This window comes from Antedon bifida, chromosome 10 (assembly GCF_963402885.1).
Source record: "Antedon bifida chromosome 10, ecAntBifi1.1, whole genome shotgun sequence".
NCBI classification, from domain to species: Eukaryota; Metazoa; Echinodermata; class Crinoidea; order Comatulida; family Antedonidae; genus Antedon; species Antedon bifida.
In genome coordinates, this window is record NC_136235.1 from 3,562,765 (window position 1) to 3,590,284 (window position 27,520).

The window sequence follows — 27,520 nt, forward strand, 5'->3', positions numbered from 1 at the left end:
TGAAGTTATCCAATGGTGTCCCACAATAATGGGGAGCTTTTGATTGGGCTAGTACTGTTAGGTTTGCAGTACACTATGTGGTTCCGAAAGGAAATAAAGTATGTGGTTGAGACAGTGGCTAAACCTAGGGCCTTGGAGCTTATGGGGGCCCCTGAGCAGTGCCTAGATGAAACACAGGCATTAAAATATGTCGTAAAAGGTTAAAAACGCCAGCGTTGGAGGGTTACTTAGGTTTCTAAACCAGGGGCCTCAGGTCTCAATGTTACGCCACTGGGTTGAGAATGTCTTGACATTTCAGTTGTTAAGCTACAACCATATTCTGGAGAACGCTAGGCAAGTAAAGATGATTGCTTATGACCTAGATATTAGTTATATCATGTTAATTCATTACATGCATACAAGAGCATCGGGATGTAGTTCTTTGCCTGATTCCTTAACCCAGACTGTAGGCCTAGGAAACAAATAACGACTGTAACAAAATATTCCTATGTCCCAGGTCACAAATCAAATGCTCCCTAATGCGAAAGTTGACTGTGTAAACCTAACAAAAACATGACTTGAATTGTTGCATATGATATGATGGCATACTTTAATTTAATGTTTGGTTCTGATTAAAACAAATTGTGTAGGATAGAATATCTTGAAAGCAATTTCTATATTTAGAATTGGGCTTAGTGGGTAATTATTGTTACATGAAACAAATCTAAAACTAACGACAGTATAAAGATGGGTAGCGGTAACGAGAGTTCGCTTTCTTTGAATAATGAAACAGGCAATTAGGCTGCAATATTTACAAGAATGAGAAAATCTCTTGGAAAAATGTATGGTAAAGCCTCAGTATAAATGCTCAATACATTCTATATACTGTAAAGGAATTATTTCAATTCATGTTTTCATGCTAAATTATTAATTAATATGGCAAATAGAAAATGTTATGTGAAGCGCATAGAAGCTTTATGCATAATGCACTTTAAAAAAGTCAAAATTTATTATTATTATTATTATTAAAAAAGATGTTGTCATCATCTAACCGATAGCCAGGATAGTTCCAAGATTTTTCCAGAAAAGAGGAAAAAATCATCATGTTGGCTTTGTATTTAGTTTTGAAAAAAAAAGAATCAGGAAGAACAAGAATATCACACAAAATGCTCTACACAAAGGAGGAATCTTAATAATTATGATAAATTAATAATAAACAGGTTACTCCAAATAATAATAATAAAAAAAAAAATCATTTTTAATATGATCTCCTAGTTTCTTTACAATAAAGGTATGATACTTGAAAAGGGTCTCATAGTCCCTTGAGATTGAAATGATCACATTGTAAGACTAGAACCAAGGATTCTGGGATTGGTAGGTATACAACCAAGCAACTTTACATTTACAAATCCGGAAATATTCTTCAATATAAATGTACAAAATCTACTAACATATCTGACACTTAACAGTTAATTTGTATCTACCTCATTCTACAACTTCAATCTGAAATGTGATTGGTCGATACAATTCATAATAACAACATTCGTTCAAGTTCATTAGCTATTTCTGCAATAACAGACACAAACGTGGCGTAGAAACGACAATTATGTATTTTTACTGTAGCTAATTACGCATGATATCCGATACAAGTTACTGAGGAGCAGTTAGGGTAGCACATTTCCTTACGGGAATTATAGCATTTATCCAATATCTAATTCACAACAGAACGATAATCACCATTTCGTCTACAGTTACAAAATTTACACATTTTACTTAGGAAAATGTTATCAGTCCAGGTAAATTATGTACGACTATTTTATTACACCTTGTAATTGAGACTCGTAATGTAAACAATATAATTAGACATGCTCCAGTTAAAATAGACCAGTTTGGACGAAAACAATAATATTTACTTTGATAGATGTAAATAAGATATGATATTACAATAAAAGCCATTATTAATTCCATAATAATTCTAATGTTTTGAATATTTAAAAATAATTTACGAATTAAGAGACGTTTTGTTTATAACTTTAAAATAAAATTTAATGACAAGAAAGATCGACGTTTCGGAAGCATCATGGAACCATTCTCAAGAACAAATGAGTAAAATTAACACAATACAAAGCACCAAAGGGTGACAGGAAATACTTTAACAATGTTATTTTTGATATTTTTTTGGTGTTTTTATATTGCATTGTAAATGAACGCAACGTGTGCCGCTGATACAAAAGCGTTTGTTCAATAAAGTTTAGAAACAAAGACTGAAAAGTCTAAAAAGATAGGCTCCTCATTTTTGTTCGAATAAAACGACAGTTTCAACTAATCTATTTTTATGAGTGTTTTTATGTGTACTATTGATGTATGTCTGATTATTAGAGGAAGAAAACAGTTGTTTTTTCCTCCATATTTTAACCAACTATAAAAGTAGCAAGGAGATGAATGTTGATAAATTGGGCTCACATGGCTGTTAATCTATTTCTCTAATATTCCAGACAATTCAACAAAACTTCAAACATCAATCAACAACATTATTCAAATTCAGAGAAAAAAAAACTCAGGCTTGAAAAAAAGAACTCACATGAAATATTATTTCTTTGAAATTTATTTTTATAGATAGGTTTATATGTACACAATTCTATCAATGCTTTTTCCTATATTTTAATTACTGTAGTTTAATGACCCCATAAAAAAAAATTAAAATTATACAACTGAAAAAATTAGTTCTTTAATAACATTTAATACATTATCATTTCATTAATGTAATTTAATTTTATGTTTTATATTATTGGTTAATGTAAAACTACACTGTCAAACTAGTGTGATATGCCTAAATATGGTAGTGATATTCCCAAATATGGTAGTGATATGACATCATCATGTCCATATATGGGCACATCACATTGTTTTGTCACATAAAGTTTGATAGCGTATTTAATTTTCAATTTTAAATATTCTACATAATTAAATATTTTGAGAACATAGAAAAAGAATGAAATCCCGAATTTGATTTCAACTCTAAAAAAGTGTTATTTAATCAACATACACCAAAAATATTAATCATATTTAAAAGCTTTTTCTAATATCTGTTTCATTATGATTAAATGATATGTACCATATTATTAATTAAGTTGTCATGCAAAGCTTTTATCATTAAATGATTCTTAACTATACCAAAAAACATTTATCATGTTACTGGTATCTTAACTTAATAAATAGAAATAAATATTTTAATATCTACCACCTTCAAACTATTATTGAAATTCTATTTATTTTTTAAATGCTAGAAATAATTAGTAAAGATTTAAATAAAAAAGAAACGTTAATAAAAATAATGGATGGAAATACTATGATCACAAATAAGTGAATTATTCTATATTTAGTCTTTTAATGTCATTGATATAAAAAAAGTACTGAATTCTAAATTTATAGTAGTTTATTTATGAATTGTATCCTTGCCGTTAGGTCACGACTTCTAAAATAATGTCCATGTTTTCCTTTTCTTTGTAATTGTCGGTAAAAGATGATGAATATCTATAACGGTAATTCCATAATTCCATTGATAAATACGGTTGAGAAGCAGAGCACATTAAGACACATGAAATATACAACGTTACAGAACGCAAGACCCAGAATATAACTCAGGTCATGGTTGTCCAATAATATTATGAACTGTTAACCGATAGGCCGTGAAATTACCTTCCCTCGATCAGGTCTCCAAAGACTTACGGGATGCATTCAATATCAAATAAGTGTTGTGACTAACCAGCTGAAATTACAACTATTGTAAACAGCGCCACCAATGTGTTTTCATTCATAAACATTATGTGTAGGAATATACTGTATGTTGTGGCCTCTATTCTTGTTTTTTTATCTGTTTTGTCGCATATAATTCGATATAGCCTGACAGTACAGTTAGACAGTACAAACGATACAATGACGCTGCCTTAAAATAGTGTTTTCCAAGCGGGTGGATACAATTTGTTGCGCTCAGAAAGCAAAAGTGGTGGGGATGAAGCTACTGAAGAGCTATCAACTTGTTTAACTCCAGTAGTCTTTGATACAAATTTGTCCATAGTAGTTTTTTACACATCAGATCAAACAATCCTTCTGCTTAAGAGTGTTGCTTGGTGCATCATAAAATCAAAAGGCCACCTTCTTGTGGCAAGGGTCATTTGTCCATAATTATTGTGTCCTTTTTACCTGGGGTTTTCAATAGTTTAAGGCCAATTATACTTTTGTGTAGTTTGTATATTCTTCCATAGTACAGTATCTATCTCCAATTTCGTACACATTTCTGTAGTAATTATGGACATTCCATAGTACACAAGAACTCTGCTATTGTATGGCCAACCAAAGTGTTAAAATTGGCCTCCAAATACAACCCTTTCCCTAATATTTCTCCCAACCGTAATATTATTACAGTCAGTATGTTACAGTGCAGCAATATTAACCAGTTCATTTATGATTCAAGCATGGAGGAATTATTGAAATAAATTTCACAATAATTCATCCATGGTTCAAGGGATTCACTGTTTCAAAAGTCAAATAGTTGAAATAAGGATAACAAATTGTTAATGTTAAGCACATCAAGGTGCACATAATTAATCCAGGATAGACTATAATAATTTAATTAAATAATATGAACTTAATTAAGACATATGTGTTACTGGTACTGCCTGTCCATCATCTCTACTCCTTTCCAATGTTTGCTAACCATCCTGTTTTCAGCGAGCCAAGTCTTGAGTAAAAGAATCCAGATTTTGATGTCACCTTCTCTAACGCCAGTTTTGCTGGTGGACTCTTATAAGCAGATGGACTAAGAGGCTAAATGCACAAAGATAAATGTTTTTAATAAAATTTACATTTTAAGTATTCCTTCTCCAAATAAACAATTTTCCATGCTTCTATTTCATATCTTGCTTTAGATTTATTTATTTATAAAATATTTCTCAGGTTTATCAATAATTTTAATAAACTAAAACTGGTTTGAATTACTTGTTAACATTTATGTAAGATTACTGCATGGATCATTAAAGACTCTCATTGTTTGAACTGTGACAAATATAAAACATTAAAAATAGATATTATTTTATAGATAATCTTGACATTTTCTAAATATACTGTAACTTAAAATGTTAAAATGAGTGTAAACATGTATTACAATACTGTAACTGGCCTATGCATTAAAAATGAATACTCTAGACCAGAGTATTCATTTTTAATGCATAGGCCAGTAATCTTACATAAATGTTAACAAGTAATTCAAACCAGTTTTAGTTTAAAACCAAGAGCATTGTTCAAAATACAATTTCATTTCATTTATTTATTTGACCAAATCAAAACAACTACAATAAAAACAGGTCAGGAAAAACAATTGTTATATTTGTTTTACTTTCGTGTACGCTTAAAAAAAAAAAAAAATAAAATTTGACTACAATATTCACTATAATATTGATTTGAAATTAATGAACAAGAATTTTATTGTCTATTGTTGAATGTGTACTTTGGTAGTTAGTGAGTTAGGTCTTTTGGCAGAACACAGAAACCCCTAAAAATCGATCAAACTGAATAATGTACTGTACAACTACAATTAACAATAAACATTAACCCATTTCTGTTGTGTAACAGTATAATTTGTAATCTTGCTTGATAAATTAAACCATTTTTACATTTTTTAAATACGTTGCATGTAACTACGAACTATAAACAAATTAATGTTTTTATACAGTCAAAGAAAGTTATTTTAATTACATTTTAAATTATTTTCAATAAGTCCAATTTTCAGTTAGCATGACAAACAAAAGATAGATTCATTTCATTTCTAGGCTAAGTTGACATTAGACTACTTATTCTGATGATTGGTATAAATACTAGCATAACAAACAATACATTAACTTCCCCCACATCAAAAGTGTCCTCTTCATTTTTAAAGTACGATAATCGTACAGCCGCAGAATTGATAAAATAATGCGTGTTACAATGAGAATTATCTTAAAATGTGTGGCAATTGAAATTGTAATTTTCAGCTTCTGATAGCCTAAAGGTAACAAAATTCAGGGCATTGTTCATAGATACGAAAACTAGGCAGCGAGTTTTCACACAAGCGAAGTAATTACTAGAAAACTAAAATCACTTTGTCACTTTCACAAGCATCAAATGTGCTCCATTTTCTCTTAAACGCCATAAAAAAAGGAATGAATATAAATCAAGTAAGTCATCATCTTTACTTTAAATACTATAGCCTTGAGGAAGAAAACAATGGAAACACAAAACACAAAGAAAAATGAATGACTGCGATTGCTATTACTTGGAACAAAATTAATCTAGTATTATAACAAACAACATTTTCATGTCGGATTAAATTGATCACTTGGGATTATAGATTGCATTGTCCCCTACACAAAAGCATAAAATAAATCATATCAAAGAATAGTGAAAATATTTTTCAAAACAAGATGAAAATTCCCTTGTTTGTGCAACTAACTGCAGATTGTCAAATTTAATTAATTTACTAACGAGAAAAATAGAACAGCGCTTTTACGAATATGATACATTTATTCTGATAATTATGCCTGTTTAAAATCATTTAAATTGTAATGTAAGTCATTTATATTATTTTGTATTAGTTTAGGTTGTATAATTGATGTTATGTCATTTTAAATAATTTGCTAACTTTTTGTTTATTAATTATTGTTTAAAAAAAATTTAATATTGAGAAAAATAGAACAGTGCTTTTATGAATATGATACATTTATTCTGATAATTATGCCTGTTTAAAATCATTTAAATTGTAATGTAAGTCATTTATATTATTTTGTATTAGTTTAGGTTGTATAATTGATGTTATGTCATTTTAAATAATTTGCTAACTTTTTGTTTATTAATTATTGTTTTGTAAATGTTGGAAAAAGAGCAGTTAAATCTGTTCATGCCTATGTATAACTAATGCTTGCTCCTTTTTGTATTTTCAAAAGTATTCAAAAAATGAATAGCAATCTAGCAATTCATTTTATCTAGAATTCTCATTTTTTTAAACGCAATAACATATATAGTTATTTGTTAAAATGTATCCAGAGGGCACGGTAACCTTGTGGAAACTTTAGCTGCGTATGCGGACAGTTAAATGGATGAGGGCACGGTGACCTTGTGGAAACTTTAGCTGCGTATGCGGACAGTTAAATGGATGCGGAAACGGTAACATCATCAACTCTGTGAACTACTGTAAGCAAAAGTATAATCAATCATTTCGGACACAACAACGAGTAACTGATGACAAAGACCATGAGTGAATATGAACGACTTACAAAGGCATTTCAAAACATTTTGGAGGACACAGATCATCCGCGCCACTTTGAAATTATTGTACGTGCAGTTATTGTCAGGAGTGGTGGAAAGAGGACAGTGAATTACAAAAACTAGTTCTGCTAGCCGAGATTTAGTAATGTTAATTTTTTTTTTATTTCCTTCTTTTATACAGGAATAAAATTTGTTGTGATTAAATAATTCTTTAAACTAGGCCGTTATACTCAGAAATGCAATTTACCGTTTTTCCACAATTGCTCTGTCTAAAGCTCTGTCTACACTATCAAACTAGTTTGACAAAAAAGTGTGATGTGCCCAAATATGATAGTTATATGCCCAAATATGGTAGTGATATGACATCATCATGTCCATATATGGGCACATCACATTTTTTGTCACATAAAATTTGACAGAGCTTTAAAACTACATTTATACTTCTATTCTTAAAAATACTATAATAATTGTCAATTATCTTACAGTTTGTGGCGCTCTTGGCAAACTTGTTGGTAGGATTTGTGTGGATTGTGAGCTTAGTGGAAGCAGGTTAAACCTAGCCTGGCTTGTTGACAGTGGCAGTATGTTATGCTGTTCTTGTTGGCCAGCTTGGACTGCCTTATGGCTGGAGTACACATGCTTTTCGGGGCTAGCCAAGGCCCCTAGTAGGATCTATGAATAAATAAAGACTGACATGAAAATGCAGCATTTATAAAAATGTTTCTTGCTTGGCAAGATAATAAGACATTCAATTAATTTTAAAATACATCTACTGTAAATATATTTAAATTAAAAATATTGCAACATTTAAAATACTGAATTAAAAATAACTGGTTAACGTGCTTGCCACGATAAAGTATTAAATAGTTTATCCATCCTGTAATTAGTGAGTCACTCGCTGTTGGATGCGTATGAAATAAATAAATAATAAAAAAAACACACTCTGAACATAACCATGTCAAACTTAGTGGAAAGGGTTGGTTTTGCTTTGTTACAAATCTCAACAGAGCGCATAATTTGTTGACATCGTTTCATAATTTTTGCCGATGTTTTAAATGCTATATTTTTGCACTCAGATATTTAAATTAATGCAATTTGCATCAAAATTGTCAAATATAGGAGTGGTGGAAGATGTGGCATCATACCCAAGCGCAGTTTTATACCTGAAACAGTACATCCAGTTTTAAAAGATTTAGAGCCATTTTGTGGAGTTAACTATTTGGTTGTTGTCTGTTGTCTTAAGTGGTCGAGCAGGTCATTGTGAATACAACAAACTTATTAAGAGAGCAGTAAACGCAATAAGATCAATATAATATAATCAAGATTGTACCTGAGGCCTTAATAGGTCAACCATTATGTTTGTGAAAGATTTCCATTATTGACAGATATCTATAATGGTATAATTACGGTAAGACTAATTAAGAGCGTAAAACGGCACTTACCGAACTGCGATGAATGTGTCTTGAAAGGTTAGAGTTAATGTGGACGGTAAAAACATCCAGGTCAAAGGGGTCAATCTTTGATTCAAAACGGTCAATCAACTTTTCCACTTCAGCCGTATAAGTGACATTAACCTTGAAGATAGAGCGTTCAATACACTAAGTAAAATGACTTTAAGGTATCAGTTTTACAGAGATAGCTCAGTCAATTATAGTTATTGCATGTTGAGATGTTAAGTAGTGCAAAAAGTGCTGAAAAGTTAGCATTTCAGCAATTATTATATTAATACAATTCATTATGCAATATGGAGCATTTTTAAAAGTGTCATAAAATGTCAAATCTGGTTTTAGAGAGGATTATAATTTACTTATGTATGCAATATGAAAAGCTCATGTTAAAAGATCATTGAACCTTTGTAATTTTCAAAATTGTGGTTCATAATATTTCAAATTAATCAACAGTCATTGTTCTGTTTTTACTGTATGTACTGTATGCTTTTTATTTTTTTGTGATAAGGATTAAACTAGACTACAGTGATCTATTTATAAACCCCTATTGCTATTTCTGCTATATCTTGTTGTTTTCTGTCAGTAAAAATTGAATTTTGACAATATTTCACTAAAAAACAAACACATGAGAAAAACAAAGATACATATACATACACAACATTAATGATGTTGTATCATATAAATCAACATTTTATTTATGAAAAATCTAATACAATCATATCATATAATTTATTCTACCCCTCATTAAACATTACAACATAATATAAAAAAGTGAGGCATTACACTAAAGTTATTTTGTGTTGTCTAAAACAAGACGTGTGATTACCAGGTATCTGTCTTTGATTTACAATAATCTTTGTAATCTGTTTATTTTCCACAATCAAAATATATACGCACTATTGAATGTTTAATAGTACCTTGAAATATAACGTTTTATCATTCACCTCATGCCATTATTTGTACCATTACACTCATAAACATTCATTATTTGTACCATTACACTCTTAAACATTCATTATTTGTATATTATTGAACATTTTAAACTCTTAAGATTTCATCAGACAAAAGATTTATTTATACTGAATAGTCAGTCATAGGTTATGATACTCTTTCATAACAGCTTGAGGTTTATATTTTAATGTGTTAGGATTCCTGACATTAGAGTCGTTTGTCGTTCCGTAGGGACATGTACAAATAAAGCTAGGTGAATCCGAAATCCCTCCCTTTATCACACTATAGAAAACCAATTTAAATCAACTGAATAATGAATGCTAAAGACATAACATCCACAACGAGTGTTAGGTTCGATAGGATGTGTACGAGAACAAATTAGTTCCATGGGACCAAAACGGTGAGGAAAAAAATAAAAAATGTGTTTGTATACATTTGTAGAGTTCAATTAATGAAAATGTGTGAATTACATTTATATGCCGGAAATTTATCAAATTGAATAACACATTTAGACTATTCAAAATAATTAAAGATTTTTATAACAGATTTCTACAATCTATCTAGATTATTTGTGACATGATTTCCAATGCCGAACGCTGAGATGCTATTAAGAGTATAGGCTCAGTGATTGGGGGAATAATAAAGAACTGAGAATGGTGGAACACCGAAATGTTGGACAACCGCTCTAGCACAATCAAAAAATTATTTTTTATTTGTTTATGTCGATTATCGGAACTATTCCTCTATGTTATGAAGAGCAATCAAAACGCTTCTTTGATATTGTAAAGCTCTGTCTACACTATCAAACTTTATGTGACAGCAAAATGTGGTGTGCCCAAATATGGTAGTGATATGCTTAAATATGTTGCTGATATGACATCATCATGTCCATATATGAGCACACCACATTTTGTTGTCACATAAAGTTTGATAGTGTAGAGAGAGCTTAATACGTGTGTAAAGGATAGAATAGGAGATCTCTCCTCAAAAATATCTGAGTATTTATTCCCCATTGCTGTGTGTTCTATGTTGCTGTATATTTTGTGAATTTCATTTTGCAAGTTCTTTATTTATTTGTTTGTACTATATTCTATAAGTTGTAACTAGTCATGAAGTTGGTTTAAGTAGTTCCTTTGTTATCATAGCAGGAATGTATATTCCCATTGTTGTATTTTTCTCTTCTTTTTGTTTCGTTTCCTTAGACGCACCTTCACAAGAATAAGTGTGCCACTGATAAAAAAAAAGTGCAGTGCCAATAAATTATTATTATATTGAATATAAAGTAATGATTACCTTTTTATCATCTCCTCTTCCGGACATAATTTCATATACAAATCTTAGATCAAATAGCAACTGTATCACTCTAGGCTGTGATAACTGAACTCCTAATTCTTTTGATGTTAATAATTCTTTGTAAGTATTCATAATACCATGAGTAACACTCTGTACCAATTTACAAATAGTAATTCTGAAAATAAAAAGTTAAATTATGCATATGTGTTTGTAAAGTGTGGAGGAGTGGAGTTGTGGCTTGGTGGTTATGATGCTTGGCTACCACTCCAAGGATCCTAGGTTCAAGTCCTATCACATGTCAGGATTTTTCTAAGGACAAAATTACAACTCCACTCTTTTCCACTTTTGGACTGTTTATGTAGAGCATCTTGTGTATATGTTTGTCTTGTGAACCTCTGAGGGTCCCTAATGATCAGCAATTGCTGGATGGATCACCCTCATTAAAAAAAAAAAAAAAAAGAGAATTCAATCATTACTTTAATGCAATTCCAATGCCTTTGTTTTGAGCATTGAAGAAACCTGTGCTTATCTTCGGATTTAAGGGTCTTTCACACATGGTTTAGGTTTGGCACCGGCAAATCAAATTGAACATCAATGTTTTGTTTTTCTACACGCATATCGATTGGCACATAGCCGCATAGAGCGTCGCGAAAACGAAACATTAACGTTTGATTTGATTTGCTGGCACTGGACCGGAATCGTTTGAAAGACTCTTAATGCTAATGTAGTAGACCCCCTCCTTTAGGACACCCGTTTTCAAGGGACACACCTATTAAGGGGAAATCTACATTTACTTTTCTTTATGATAATCAAATGTGTTGCATGGGACTGTGTAAATTATATAATAATACTCTCAAATGATTAAAACAGTGCTTAGATTCGGAAAATGACCTCTTAATCATTTCGAACATAGGTCTTGATTATGATGTAGAGTAATATCTGAAATAAATAAATGAATAGTTTCTCCTTAAGTACAAGGGTATATTACACTATCACACACTCATATCAAAATAATAAATAACTGTAGACCCGTATGGAATAATACAAACCTAGAAAGGGCGTGTCCACCAACTCGGTTGATTTCTGAGCACAACTCAAATAAGAGTGATTGAACATACCAAGAACACTGAAGAAAGTAAGAATAATACGATATATACTGTATATATATATATGTAACAATTAAACACTAGCTTAAATGCTAGACTTCAGATAAAGTAAGAAAGAAAGGTTTATAGCATTATTAATATATGTCAGTAATATGATTTAATTATTTACATTATAATAAACATAGTCCGCTCTGGTAAAAGCTTTGTTTATGATACTAAGGACCTTTCCATTTGCGACAACTTACTAGACGACCTTGATATGTACTCTTTATGTCGTGTTAATTCAATGTGCGCATAAGGGGACATTGGGTACGTGTTTCCTCACTCAATTCCTTTGTGGATTCTAGATTTAAGTGATGACCCACTACACAATATGTGTAGGTCATAGGTCGTACAAATCAAAAGCTCCCTATTGTCTCATGTAGTAAATACATTCACACTTGGAGCTAATATATGTGCACTAAAGTGGGACATTAGATGTGGCTTGTCATTGATATCATTATGAACATTCTCACTAACCTGGACAGGAAGCCTTATCTTGGAGCTAATCTTCTTGCCGTCTTCAGTTTCTTCTTCGATGTCAACCGCTGCCCATTGCTAAATTAAATTTATAATATTTTTTATCAGGTAATTGTGACATACTTACTTGAATCTCTAATGAATAACCTCCTCTATATGTGATGGGTTCAAGTCCCGTCACATGTCAGGATTTTTTCTAAGGACAAAACTCCACTCCCAAAGACTTGTAATAAGACTTTGTTTATGTATCTTGTGTATATGTTTGTATTGTGAACCTCTGAGGGTCTCTATTGATCAGCAATTGCTGGATGGATTACCCTCATTAAATATGGTAAAAAAAAAAAATATTTGATGCATCCCCATACATAACGCTCTCCATGCATGACCCTTCCATGTGTGATGCATGACCCCTCTATGTGTTATGCATGACCCCTCTATGTGTTATGCATGACCTCTACATGTGTGATGCATGACCTCTACATGTGTGATGCATGACCACTATGTGTGATGCATGACCCCTATGTGTGATGCATGACCTCTATGTGTGATAAATGACCCCTCCATGCATGATGCATGACTTACTGTACATGCTGCTAGAAGAGTAGCTGGTGTACACTTTAACACAGCAGTCTGATAATCATCCAAGAATGCCTGCGCTGTATAATCACCCCATATACTGCACAAAAAAACAAACAAAAAACACAATTAAGCATAGATAACAGATACACAATCTGTATTTCTACTTAATTTGTATTAATGACATCATTAAAAAGCAACTTTTTGTGTTAAACGAGGTTGTGGTTAAAGTAACATCATTTTTCTTGTATTAATAGTTTTCATACATTTTTGGGAATTGCCAATTTTGTTATGACAAGCCTTTAATGACATAAGATTGTTTAATGCATATAGACACTGCACTCTACACAACCTACCTAAAAGCTTCCTGACTTTTGTCTTGCAGTAATTTCTTAACTTGGTTCCACTCTGTCACTTCTACAGTCTATAAAATATATATATTTAAATATAACAAAACCTGGTTAACTTTGTGATTTCTACAATTAAAAAACATTATCATCTTTTTTAAAGTAACATTCCTACTGTGTTTTTTTTTACACTGTTTTAAGGTCAATTTACACAAGTAAGCGGAAAACCATGCTACTAGTGTTACTGTAGTAAATGAGGTGTGCACTTACCTGTGCTGGCTTGCTTCTTGAGAACCATGACGACTTAGCTGGGGTCCTAAATATTATGAAACAATAATACAAAGTAATATAATACATGTACAGTTGAAATGTAAGCACTATACAAAAACTAATGTATATTTTTCCAAATATTATTTATATTCAAATATAAACTCCAATACCCCTTTCACATCAAAACTCTGCAGTGATCTCCGGAGACACTCAGGTGTTTGTGACCATTCGAAAAGAGAGACTGTTATAAACTGCCAGAGAGAAGTGATAAAAATGTATACCTTGATTGTCTTTGTTTTTTGTTCTTTTGATCTGCAATGGTAACACATACTTGTAGATTTGGAGCCAACTCAGTCACTGCTTGACATATTCTCCCAAGGGCCAAGCACCTACATAAAGGAAACAAATATTAATTTTGCTTGCATTCAATTCTACCTGTCTAAGACCTACAGATTGAAACTAAAAAATGGTTGGCAGTTTTGCTGTCCTTTTACTTTGTTATTATATTGTATTATCAGCAGTAAATTGTGACTTCGCTAATCAATGTAAATTTCCGATAAATTAGTAAGTACATAATATAACATTTCTGACCAGTTCATATTAACTTACCTGTCAACAATAATGGTACAGTCTTCTGGAAGTTGCTTTTTCTCAGCCAGGTGTTTTTGACAAGTCTCTAGATGTAAACTCATATGTTCTATAATTCTAATAAGATTAGATTTATTTGTTTAGATGTTGTCTGTACTTTGTTTGAAAATAAATACATAGTCAATGCACAGCTTGTGGCATTAGTGCAACATTGTCTCTATCAAAGGATGGTACAGTATATGAGGTCCGATTCATGTCATAGCCTTCTCACAAATAAATGGAAGCCCCCAAAAAAACTCAGCCAAAACATTATAGCGCACACACATGCACCCACAAATACATTGACAATGAAAGATTATTAATGCACACAAATATGCAATAATAATTATATATTATTATAATTATGCAAGGTAAAAATGAGAAATAGAAACAAACCTATGAACACATTTGATACATGCTATTTGGAGGAAGCTATGCAGTGTTTCTGTGTCAGCATAACGGTCAAATGGCACCCCTGTAGGGCTGGTGACTTGGTGTTTGTTGTCTTTCTTGTCTACCTGCTGCTGTGTATAACTGGACAAGTCTTCAAGGAGTTTTTGTAGTTGTGTGTTAAATACTGAGCACAGACTACATACAAAATAAAATTGTAATGATTGAATTAAAATATTTTATTTATACTGGGTGACCTCTTCAGACAAAGACTGGTCTCCGAGAGGGCCCAGTTATGATCAGTGGCTGTGATCTGCTAGTACACCGGAGTAACCCCCTACTCGTCTCAAAAGATGTACTAGGTTCTTTAAAGTGCACATGAGCTAGATGTGTACACTGGACCTACGGTTTATAATCCTTATCCGAGAAGACTCGTTCTACCACCAGAACCATGGAGTGAGTGAGCCTCAAACCCTTGCCGACGTTATGACTACGTAATGAAGGTTCCGCTGTCTTAACCGCTCGGCCACTCACTCACAGTAGCTAAATAAATTAATCCTGGATAAAGAATATAAGCCAGTGTACACAAACTACTTGTGTGCCCTTTAAAGAACCTGGTACATTTAATTGCCAACAATTCTTGATCATCTTACTTTTGTACTTGATTTGTAAACGCTCTAGTCTTCATGTACAGACCACCAGCATCAGCCTTCTGTGCTGCTCCGGTCCAGACTGCTGTATTTGGCATATCATTAACAGACTCTGACCACACAAAGGCTGCGATGTCTCTTTCATCTGGATTTGAGTTGATCTCCTGTATCACCTGATTGGTGGCTGTTTGTATTGTGCTGGTAGTTTTATCCAGGTCATCTTGTAAAATAGCCTGACAGGAAAAAAAAATTCTTTAATTTTAACACAACCACAATGTTTAATTAACACATTCACTTGCAACTTTCTATGGCAAATATACCTAGATGGTGCTATAACAGGTTTACCAAAAAATCCTATTTCAACAATATTCTAGCAGCAGAGATACAGTATAGCATATATGTATTCCTATTGAGTTCGCTGTAGGAGTGTAGGAGATGTATGTGTTATTGTTTGTTTTGTAAAATCCGGAATAAATTGAATTGAATAGACACTGTAATAACAAGCCATTGAGTAGTAGAAAAAGTAGACCACAAAATACAACAAATTGTGATCTGGATACAATACGATACTTGAAGAGGCGGTTACCTGAGCTCTGTTTAGGAATAGTGGCCTAATGAATTCTCCCCATAGAGACAATGGTTGGCTCATAATATGTTTACATGCTACCTTCCAGTCTACCACATCTTCATCCTAAAATAACAAACAACTGTAATAATAAATACAAGCTCACAAAGACTTATTATCACATACACAAACTAAGCTGTGTAATTTATAGTAATAGGGAGGACTACGGACATCCTGTGTTCGCTGGAAACTTTATCGTCCTCCGCCCACTTTGTTAAAGCTCAATTATTCTTGTGGCTTCCCGCCCTGTTTCGTAATGTCCCCAATAACAAATCAGGGAGGTATAAACGGCATGAACAGCTATTGGATTTTGAGATTAAAAAAATTGAAACAAAATAATGTCAAGCTTCCCGACTCAATACGATCATCTGAAAAATGTTCATAAAGTAATCAATTTAATTCAAATCACGTGACATACCTGTGTGAGTAATTCCCACAATGCATCACGGATGGCCGTCAAGCCTTTGATGGTGTTGATGTAGTTAAACAGTCTACCAACTCCAGTGTGGACATCTTGTACACACGTTTCAATCCATTCGTCAACACTCTGATGTAAATGCTTGGCTGATATTGCTACAGCAGCTGTACGCAGACTTGGACGAAACCCTGATCACAAGAATAAAAGTATTAATGTACTAAAATACCTTGACAATTTTAACCCAAAATCTTCAGTTCCCAACTTGAACATATTATTACATATTCATATTATTATTCATATAACTATTATATCATATTTTACTGTTGTACATTATGACATAAATTCAGTCTCAACCATCTCCAACCATCTTGTCAGATGTCAAGAGTTAAGCTACCTTGAGTTGCATTTTGGGAGACCATCTGGGTATTGCGTAAGGTGCAGTATATACCGGAGAGTGATGGTGTAATCGATAATCGGACTAGCATGGTTCGAGACTATCTGTAGACATTTACATTTGAAATTTTAAAAAATGTATACAGAAAAATCCTCTTCAGCATTAGAAGCTTTTAGACAATTTACTGCGAATAGAGTCAACTAGTCTACTAACCAACTAATTTTTTAATTTGTAGTAAAGACCTAACTAAAGACATATGTTTTACCTGTTATTGATGTTGGTAAATGTTTAACAAATGATCCACTCAGCTCTTTAGCTAACAAGTGCTCTGCATCTAAATAAATGAAGAAATAATAATAGCAATTATGCCGGGTATTATTGAATAAATTCATCTGGTTCTGTATAGTCTGATTGAGCACTGTGGGGAAGTGTTTAGAGCATTGGGTTTGCAGTGAAGAGGTTCACGGTCACTGCTGTGTTGAATCCTACAGCAAAGATTCTTTATCCACCTTATTCCTCCCACCCAGGTAACAGAAATTGGTACTGAACTCATTTGTGAGGGAGAAGTGGTGTAGCCCTCTCCCCACAAACATGCACCATAGAGTCGGAGACAAAAACTAAGGAAACGGATTTGATTCAACAGTAAACTAATCATACTTAATATTCTGGATATATCTATCTATCATTCCCTTACCATTTTGTGGTAGTGCAGTTACAGAGTTGAGAGTTTTCAGAAGAAGATCTGATTTAGAAGAATCATTGTGGTTCTTTAAATCTGTTGGCTTCTCTGATTTGTCATCTTCATCACTGTAGAATATTGTATAAATTTGCTGTATGGTGGTTGAGATCAGTTGCACCACATTACACACCTGCTGCTTGATACTTGCACCTGGAATATGCAAATCATAAAGTTTCATCATCTGAGCTTTGTTTATATTCTGGGGCAAGGAAACAGCAGGTACTGCACCAACATGGTGATAGTATTATCATATGCCTGCCAACTTTTTCAGTGGCCAATGCGTGAGACATTAAATTAAAATTGTATATAGCGCACCGATTTTTCACCAAATTGAGTTGGCTTTCCTATACTACATTAACCAAAAAATACAAACAAACATAGGCCTAGGCTAATTATGCTAAAATTAATTAAATAATGTGCAGTCCTAGACCATTTTTCCTTCAAAATAGGCAAGCTAATTTTAAAATAATAGTTTTTCTGAATATTTTGGATGCGTGAGAAATAGTCATGTATGCGTAAGGCGTAAAATATCGTCCCTCATGCGGTATATCATCATCATAATAATGATCATGATTATTTGTAAAGTAGCAATATACAATATAAATTCATAACCAATTTACCACATACCATGTTGTGCTGTTTGAAAGCATTGTTGTACTGCTGTCTGAAAACAAAACAATAATAAAATAGTAAAGGTAACAAATAATTACAATTAGTTTCAGTCAAATTCTATTGAAATATATTATTGCTATGCTTCAAATATAATACACCTCTTGCTAATGTGCCATTCTCACCAGTACTGTAAAACTTTTATTTTGAAATGGCAAACATTCAAAGTAATGTTAATGAAATGTTGATAGAAAATTACTAAATTTCATATTTAGGGAGCTGCTGCGATAAACCTAAGCATATTGCGTCGCTGTTCGTCATCTGAACCTAGAGAAACACGTCTCAATGTCCCTGCATTTGCATAAAATAACATAACATAGTTCCTAGGTTGTTACGAATCGATAGCTCCTAGTAAAACAATACATCTGTAATCTACCTTTCTAGCTAACAGAAACTCCTTGAAGACTTGTCTTGGTGAACTGTCTTCTAGAAGAATTATTGAGCACAGTGCTTCTGATATGTCCTGTAGGATGCAAATAAAACTGCTAGCTTAAAATTTGTAATAATCATATATCTATGGCATGTTTATCCTTTAGGCAAGACACTGCCATTGCCCATCCTTTCGGTTGTAAAGTCATTGGTCCTGTGTACTGTACATGATAAAGGATTGGGTACATAATTTGAAAAGAGTTTCCTGCTGTGCTTACTGAAGAGGTTATGTTGTACAGAAGTAATAAATCATGGTGTACTAATTGTTCTAAGCAATAATGAATAAATAATAAAAAACTATTAGCAAAAAAAAAATTGATTTCAACAAAATATTACTTTAAGCTTAATGGAAATGGCTTTACTAGTCAACCAACTAAAACTGCCAAGAAATTGTTTTCTATGTTACCTCATCTGACATAACAGAATTCTTCAACATATTTCTGCAACTCTGAAAAAAAAAGAAGGAATTCATATATTTTAACATCCTCTTTGGTTTAAAAAATATGAATTAAAAATGACTTTTATTTGTTATTATTAGTCCCAATAATTGTTAATTATGCAACTATTGAGATTGAAAAACACTAATTGTTGATACTCAGGTGTATAATAACTATTATCTTACTAGTTTTACATAAGATGTAACGTAACAAATTGTCACTTTTAAAGTTATGTTTTTACCATTTATTATACTTTGACAATTTACTACCATATTTGGACAGGTTAGTTTGAAAAATAAAAATGTCCAATTTTCAATGTAAGCCTAAAATTCTACCATATTTTTTCACAATTGATTTTATTGTATCATAATAAATCACATAATTTATCAAGTTTTATGTTACTTCAATTATTTGTTTGTTTCAACTTGATTTCAGTGAAAAATAATAATTGAACTTTGCGTAAAATTGATAAAGACTATAGAGGTCACAGATCATTAAATATTTTAATAATATGTTAAAGTTGTTTAAATGTTAATATTAATCACTTTATGACTAGGTCTATGTGCATATTAATCGAAGTAAAACAATCTATAAATCCACCAATAACAGACTTTGATTAATTTAAATTGGATCAAGATTTTTTAACAAAAAATAACCTTTTTTAATTTATTTTGAATGTTTATGGTACATTGCAACTGAAATTAATCACAAATTTATAAAAAACTAAAATAAATTTAAGCAACTAAAACAACATTGGAGTCACAGAAGATTGGGGTTGCAATTAGGAAACCTCAAGCCAGCAGCTAACTCAAACCTGACATGAACATCAAGAGCAATAGGAACAAACTAAAGTGAAAAAACGACCTAAAAATAAGTACTACTCTATTCATAAACCCTATCATTCGTACTCGTATGCAGGCTACCTCATGGTAATGATCTGTTCTCATAACCATGGAAACATCATAAAGTTGTATAATTTGCACACCATATAGATATTGTGTATTAGAATAACCTTTGTAACATTAAATGATTAAAATGTATTCATTTAATATACTAAATTATTTAGTATTTAATGAAAATAGATTAATTTATTTATTACATTCGTTACAAGGCATAAGTAGACAAGAAGCTGTATATTGTTTTATTACGAACAACAGACCAGTGCTGTAACAGTGATTTCAACAGGCATCATGTTCAATCACACTTTTACTATTTGCTAGAGAAGTGAACTATTAGAACCAGCAAAGTATTAATCAATCAAATCAGAAGAAAGGAAATTTGAACCGAATACTTTTCTATACAAAAAAGATAAACTTAAATTTTCTAGTATCATCTAAGTATGAATCATTTGGATAACAACTCATCCGTAGGACTTGATAAATCTATTATTGTCACTGGCGCTGTTGTAAGTAGTATTGGTATCGCCGCAAACTTGTTAGTCATTTTTGTGTTTGTTTACAACAGAAGTTTTAAGAAGTTTTTTTCAATCAAGTTGTTACTTCATCAGTCTGTTATTGATCTGCTGGGTTCTATAGTGTACATTATTTTTGTTGCCTGTAATCCATATTATGGTTCTAAAACATTCTATATATTAAAACTTACATTCTGGTATATATCAGTTACATCTTCATACAATCTGGTTGTGATAACAATTGAGCGATACATTGCTGTTGCGCATCCCTACATCTATCACCAAAACAAATCAAGAAGAAATATCTGGTACTACGCGTGCTTTATAATTCAATACCTACCAGGATTGATTGCGGTTATTATCTATATTATCAAGACTGAAAAAATTCCTAAAAACTGTCGGGAAAAGGATACATTTTCTATGCTGATTGCATCATTTATTGGCTGGTTCCTACCTATCACAGCTATGACATACTGTTACGGACATATTCTATGGACAATAATTAGAAAACCAGAAATTGGTGCTTCATCACAACCACAGCAGAAAAACAGTGCTAGTCGAAATATAAATCTTTTATCAACTCTATTGCTGGTTACGACTGTGTTTTATATAACAATGACACCAGGCTATATAAGTTGTGTTGTTAATCATTTCTGTTTATGTATTGATCCTATCATTCATGAAACATTTGATCTATTACTTGCTTTAAATTTAACAATTAATCCATTTATTTACGCCATGGCTTTCACTGAATTTCAGCAAGGATTTTTGAAGATCATTCACTGTATTGCAAATTAATTTGAAGAAGAGGAACCAACCAGTGATAACAACCAAAAACAATAAACATTAAAGATGTCATGTTTCACATAAGCAACTATTTAGATTGAAAAACACTAATTGTTGATACTTAGGTGTATAATAACTATTATCTTACTAGTTTTACATAAGATGTAACATAACATATTGTCACTTTTAAAGTTATGTTTTTACCATTTTATTATACTTTGACAATTTACTACTATATTTGGGCTAGTTAGTTTAAAATATACAAATGACTAATTTTCAATGTAGGCCTAATATTCTGCTATATTTGTTTACCATTTATTTTATTGTATCATAATAAATCACATAATTCATCAAGTTTATGTTACTTAAGTATTTGTTCGTTTCAACTTTATTTCAGTGAAAAATAATTATTGACCTTTGTGTAAAATTGATAAAGACTATAGAGGTCATATGTCATTAAATATTTTAACAATAATGTGTTAAATTCGTTTGAATGTTAATATTAATCTCACTTTATGACTAAGTCTGTGCATATTAATTAAAGTAAAACAATCTATAAATTAATTTAAATTGGATCACGATTTTTGACAAAAAATAACCTTTTTTAATGTCCTTTGAATGTTATATGGTACATTGCAACTGAAATTAATCAAAAATTTCTAAAAACTAAAGTAAATTTAAGCAACTAAAACCACATTGGAGTGACAGAAGATTGGGGTTGCAATTGGGAAACCTCAAGCCAGCAGCTAACTCCAACCTGACATGTACTGTATGCATCAAGAGCAATAGGAACAAACTAAATTGAAAAAAGACCTAAAAATGAGTACTACTCTATTAATTAACCCTATCATTTGTACTCGTATACAGGCTACCTCATGGTAATTATCTGTTTTCATAACCATGGTACAAAACGACCTAAAAATAAGTACTACTCTATTCATAAACCCTATAATTCATATTGTATACAGGCTACTTCATGGTAATGATCTGTTTTCATAACCATTTTGTACAAAATGCCCTAAAAATAACAAAACGACCTAAAAATAAGTACTACTCTATTAATAAACCCTATCATTCATACTCGTATGCAGGCTACCTCATGGTACTAATTATCTATTTTCGCAACCATGGAAACATCATAAAGTTGTATAATTTGCACACCATATAGATATTGTACATTAGAAAGAATAACCTTTGTAACATTAAATGATTAAAATGTATTCACTTAATATACTAAATTATTTAGTATTTAAAGATGTATTGTCCCTTTGTCAAATTCCAAAAAAATAAAAAATAAAAGATTTTGAAAAAAAGTGCGTCATTTTGAAGTATCATAATAGTTATTAACTTTCACCAAAAATTAGTTGAAAAAAAAATCATTTAACTGAAATACAGACGTTTTTTGGTTTAAAAAATAACTTTGACTTCCAGTCAAAGTTTTCGATCAAAACATATCTCATAATGCAACGCGCTTATTTGCCTACTCTGTATGCATAATCATAAAACTTCCTTGCGATCTGTGTGAAAACACCTTCTCAACCGTGACGAGTTGTAAACAATCCTAATTGGCATCATGCATAATGTATAATCATGGTTTGAAATCTTTGTTTACTTTCGCTCGCGACGATTTTCCAGACGAAACGTAATCAAATTAATTTAGCTGTTAATTACGTAAAATTGTTGTTTTTGGCTCGAATTTTCGACTTAAAGTGAATAACTTTAATATTACTTTGATATGGCCAATTTAAATTTAGAATATTCTGACCTTCATTTTTTTGTGTTTCAAGGGACAATACATCTTTAAGGAAAATAGATTAAATTGAAATATAATTTATTTATTACATTTGATACAAGGCATAAGTAGACAAGAAGCTGTATTTGTTGTAAAACGATTACAAACATCAGACCAGTGTTGTAACAGTGATTTCAACAGGCATCATATTCTTTTACTACTATGTGCTAGAGAAGTGAACTATTAGAACCAGCAAAGTATTAATCAATCAAATCAGAAGAAAGGAAATTTGAACCGAATACTTTTCTATACAAAAAAGATAAACTTAGATTTTCTAGTATCATCTAAGTATGAATCATTCTGATACCAACTCATCAGTAGCATATGAAAAATCTATTATTGTCACTGGCGCTGTTGTAAGTAGTATTGGTATCGTTGCAAACTTGTTAGTCATTTGTGTGTTTGTTTACAACAGAAGTTTTAAGAAGTCTTTTTCAACCAAGTTGTTATTTCATCAGTCTGTTATTGATCTGCTGGGTTGTACAGAGGTCATTGTTTTAATTGCATGTAATCCTCACCGTGACTCTAAAACGTTGCTTATATTAGAAATTATAATCTGGTATATATCAGTTACATCTTCATACAATCTGGTTGTGATAACAATTGAGCGATACATTGCTGTTGTGCATCCCTACATCTATCACCAGAACAAATCAAGAATAAATATCTGGTACTATTTATGTTTTATTTTACAATACCTACCAGGATTAATCACGGTTATTATCTATATCATTATGGGTGAAGAAGATATTAAATGTTGTAAAAGTGAAACAATTTCAATATTGATTGGAACATTTATTGGCTGGTTCCTACCTACGACAACTATGACATATTGTTATGGATGTATTTTATGGACAATATTTAGAAGGTCTGTAGCTGGTACTTCATCATCACAACCACAGCAGAAAAACAGTGATAGTAGAAAAACAAATCTGTTATCAACTCTATTGCTGGTTACGGCTGTGTTTTATATAACAATGACTCCAGGCTATATATGTTATGTTATTAATCATTTTTGTTCCTGTATTGATCTTATCATTCATGAAACATTTGATCTATTACTTGCTTTAAATTTAACAATCAATCCATTTATTTACGCCATGGCTTTCACTGAATTTCAGCAAGGATTTTTGAAGATCATTCACTGTATTGCAAATTAATTTGAAGGAGGGGAACCAACCAGTGATTACAACCAAAAACAATAAACATTAAAGATGCCATGTTTCACATAAGCAACTATTGAGATTGAAAAACACTAATTGTTGATACTTAGTTGTATAATAACTATGATCTTACTAGTTTTACATAAGATGTAACGTAACATATTGTCACTTTTAAAGTTATGTTTTTACAATTTTATTATACTTTGACAATTACTAACATATTTTGGCAGGTTAGTTTGAAATATACAAATGTCTAATTTTCAATGTAGGCCTAATATTCTGCTATATTTGTTTACCATTTATTTTATTGTATCATAATAAATCGCATAATTCATCAAGTTTTATGTTACTTATTTATTTGTTCGTTTCAACTTTATTTCAGTGAAAAATAATTTTTGACCTTTGTGTAAAATTTATAAAGACTATAGAGGTCATAGGTCATTATTGTATAATGAATAAAATGTATTCAATTAATATCTTCTATATTATAATAGCACTAAGCCAAATTGTGTTTTGGGGCTGGGGCACCTTTAAAAAAAAAAAAAAAATGTTTTTTTAGAACAATCCCGGCTGTTTCTCTGCTAGCAAAATCGATCGAGCATGCAGTTAAAAAGCGCCATCATCTTTGAACATGTATAATTTACCATGGTGCCCGTCCATTGGACCTGCCATCTAGTACCAAATAATTGATTATAACATGAAAATAGATTAAATTGAAATATAATTTATTTAGGCATAAGTAGACTAGAAGCTGTAAAACAATTACAAACATCAGACCAGTGTTGTAACAGTGATTTCAACAGGCATCATATTCTTTTACTATTTTCTAGAGAAGTGAACTATTAGAACCAGCAAAGTATTAATCAATCAAATCAGAAGAAAGGAAATTTGAACCGAATACTTTTCTATACAAAAAAGATAAACTTATATTTTCTAGTATCAACTAATATGAATGGTTCTGATACCAATTCATCATTTATAGGACTTGATAAATCTATTATTGTCACCGGCGCTGTTGTAAGTAGTATTGGTATCGTTGCAAACTTGTTAGTCATTTTTGTTTTTGTTTACAACGGAAGTTTTAAGAAGTCTTTTTCAATCAAGTTGTTACTTCATCAGTCTGTCATTGATCTGCTGGGTTCTATAGTGTTCATTGTTTTTGATGCCTGTAATACCAATTATGGTTCTAAAACATTCTATATATTAAAACTTACATTCTGGTATATATCAGCTACATCTTCATACAATCTGGTTGTGATAACAATTGAGAGATACATTGCTGTTGTGCATCCCTACATCTATCACCAAAACAAATCAATCAGAAATATCTGGTACTACGCATGTTTTATAACTCAATACCTGCCAGGATTGATCGCGGTTATTATCGATGTTATTAAGACTGAAAATATTCCTAAGGACTGTCGGGAAAAGGACACATTTTCTCTACTGATTGGAACATTTACTGGCTGGTTCCTACCTATCACAACTATGACATACTGTTACGGACGTATTTTATGGACAATATTTAGAAAACCAGAAATTGGTGCTTCATCACAACCACAGCAGAAACACAATGTTAGTCGAAATACAAATCTTTTATCAACTCTACTGCTGGTTACCACTGTGTTTTGTGTAACAATGACACCAGGCTATATAAGTTGTGTTGTTGATCATTTTTGTTCCTGTATTGATCTTATTTTTTATGACATATGGTTATTATTACTTGCTTTGAATTTAACAATCAATCCATTTATTTACGCCATGGCTTTCAGTGAATTTCAGAAAGGATTTTTGAAGATCATTCACTGTATTGCAAATTAATTTGAAGGAGAGGAACCAACCAGTGATAAGAACCAAAAACAATAAACAGATGTCATGTTTCACATAAGCAACTATTTAGATTGAAAAACACTAATTGTTGATACTTAGGTGTATAATAACTATGATCTTACTAGTTTTACATAAGATGTAACATAACATATTGTTCCATTTAAAGTTATGTTTTTACCATTTAATTGTGCTTTGACAATTTACTAACATATTTGGGCAAGTTAGTTTGAAATATACACAGGTCCAATTTTTAATGTAGGCCTAATTTTCTGCAATATTTGTTCATATTGATTTTATTGTCTTCAATTTAATAAATTGCATAATTCATCCAGTTTTATGTTATTTGATTTTGTTCGTTTTGGCTTTAATTCAGTGACATTTAATTATTGATGTTTGCGTAATTCTGATAAATTCTACAAAGACTGAATACTATTGAGTTTTAAATCACTAGCTGTTTCCAAGACCTGATTGCAGAAATACATGTGAAGGTAAACCATGGTTTGTATTAAAAGTACTTGTTTGTGTTCAATCACAATCTGTTTTGTGATTATTCTGTTGAAGTACTAGTTTGTTGAATTGAAGCACAATCTGTTTTGTGATTATTCTGTTGAAGTACTAGTTTGTTGAATTGAAGCACAATCTGTTTTGTGATCATTCTGTTGAAGTACTAGTTTGATGAAATGAAGCACAATCTGTTTTGTGATTATTCTGTTGAAGTACTAGTTTGATGAAATGAAGCACAATCTGTTTTGTGATTATTCTGTTGAAGTAGTAGTTTGTTGAATTGAAGCACAATCTGTTTTGTGATTATTCTGTTGAAGTACTAGTTTGTTGAATTGAAGCACAATCTGTTTTGTGATTATTCTGTTGAAGTACTAGTTTGTTGAATTGAAGCACAATCTGTTTTGTGATCATTCTGTTGAAGTACTAGTTTGATGAAATGAAGCACAATCTGTTTTGTGATCATTCTGTTGAAGTACTAGTTTGTTGAATTGAAGCACAATCTGTTTTGTGATTATTCTGTTGAAGTACTAGTTTGATAAATTGAAGCACAATCTGTTTTGTGATTATTCTGTTGAAGTACTAGTTTGATAAATTGAAGCACAATCTGTTTTGTGATTATTCTGTTGAAGTACTAGTTTGTTGAAATGAAGCACAATCTTTTTGTGATCATTCTGTTGAAGTACTAGTTTGTTGAATTGAAGCACAATCTTTTTGTGATCATTCTGTTGAAGTACTAGTTTGGTGAAATGAAGCACAATCTGTTTTGTGATTATTCTGTTGAAGTACTAGTTTGATAAATTGAAGCACAATCTGTTTTGTGATTATTCTGTTGAAGTACTAGTTTGATGAAATGAAGCACAATCTGTTT

General features: G+C 31.5%; 1 protein-coding gene across 2 annotated transcripts in view; it reads right to left on the minus strand.

Moving 5' to 3' along the window:
- The window catches only part of LOC144854065 (conserved oligomeric Golgi complex subunit 1-like), a 51,191-nt gene that overhangs the window by 10,752 nt on the left and 12,919 nt on the right, over positions 1-27,520 (minus strand). The window contains exons 6-25 of one of the 2 annotated variants that reach the window (XM_078711947.1): positions 19,136-19,177; positions 18,677-18,763; positions 18,259-18,295; positions 17,587-17,781; positions 17,158-17,226; positions 16,499-16,686; positions 16,042-16,146; positions 15,459-15,688; positions 14,812-15,003; positions 14,398-14,493; positions 14,070-14,177; positions 13,789-13,834; positions 13,528-13,595; positions 13,178-13,271; positions 12,596-12,673; positions 12,020-12,096; positions 10,971-11,145; positions 8,721-8,852; positions 7,762-7,950; positions 2,617-4,806 (exon numbers count right to left, since the gene is read on the minus strand). In XM_078711947.1, coding sequence (XP_078568073.1) covers positions 4,672-4,806; positions 7,762-7,950; positions 8,721-8,852; positions 10,971-11,145; positions 12,020-12,096; positions 12,596-12,673; positions 13,178-13,271; positions 13,528-13,595; positions 13,789-13,834; positions 14,070-14,177; positions 14,398-14,493; positions 14,812-15,003; positions 15,459-15,688; positions 16,042-16,146; positions 16,499-16,686; positions 17,158-17,226; positions 17,587-17,781; positions 18,259-18,295; positions 18,677-18,763; positions 19,136-19,177 — 2,343 coding nt within the window. In that variant the 3' untranslated portion in view covers positions 2,617-4,671. Of the gene's footprint in view, positions 1-2,616; positions 4,807-7,761; positions 7,951-8,720; positions 8,853-10,970; positions 11,146-12,019; positions 12,097-12,595; positions 12,674-13,177; positions 13,272-13,527; positions 13,596-13,788; positions 13,835-14,069; positions 14,178-14,397; positions 14,494-14,811; positions 15,004-15,458; positions 15,689-16,041; positions 16,147-16,498; positions 16,687-17,157; positions 17,227-17,586; positions 17,782-18,258; positions 18,296-18,676; positions 18,764-19,135; positions 19,178-27,520 lie in introns of those variants that run through there. The other variant, XM_078711948.1, reaches the window with a different exon arrangement.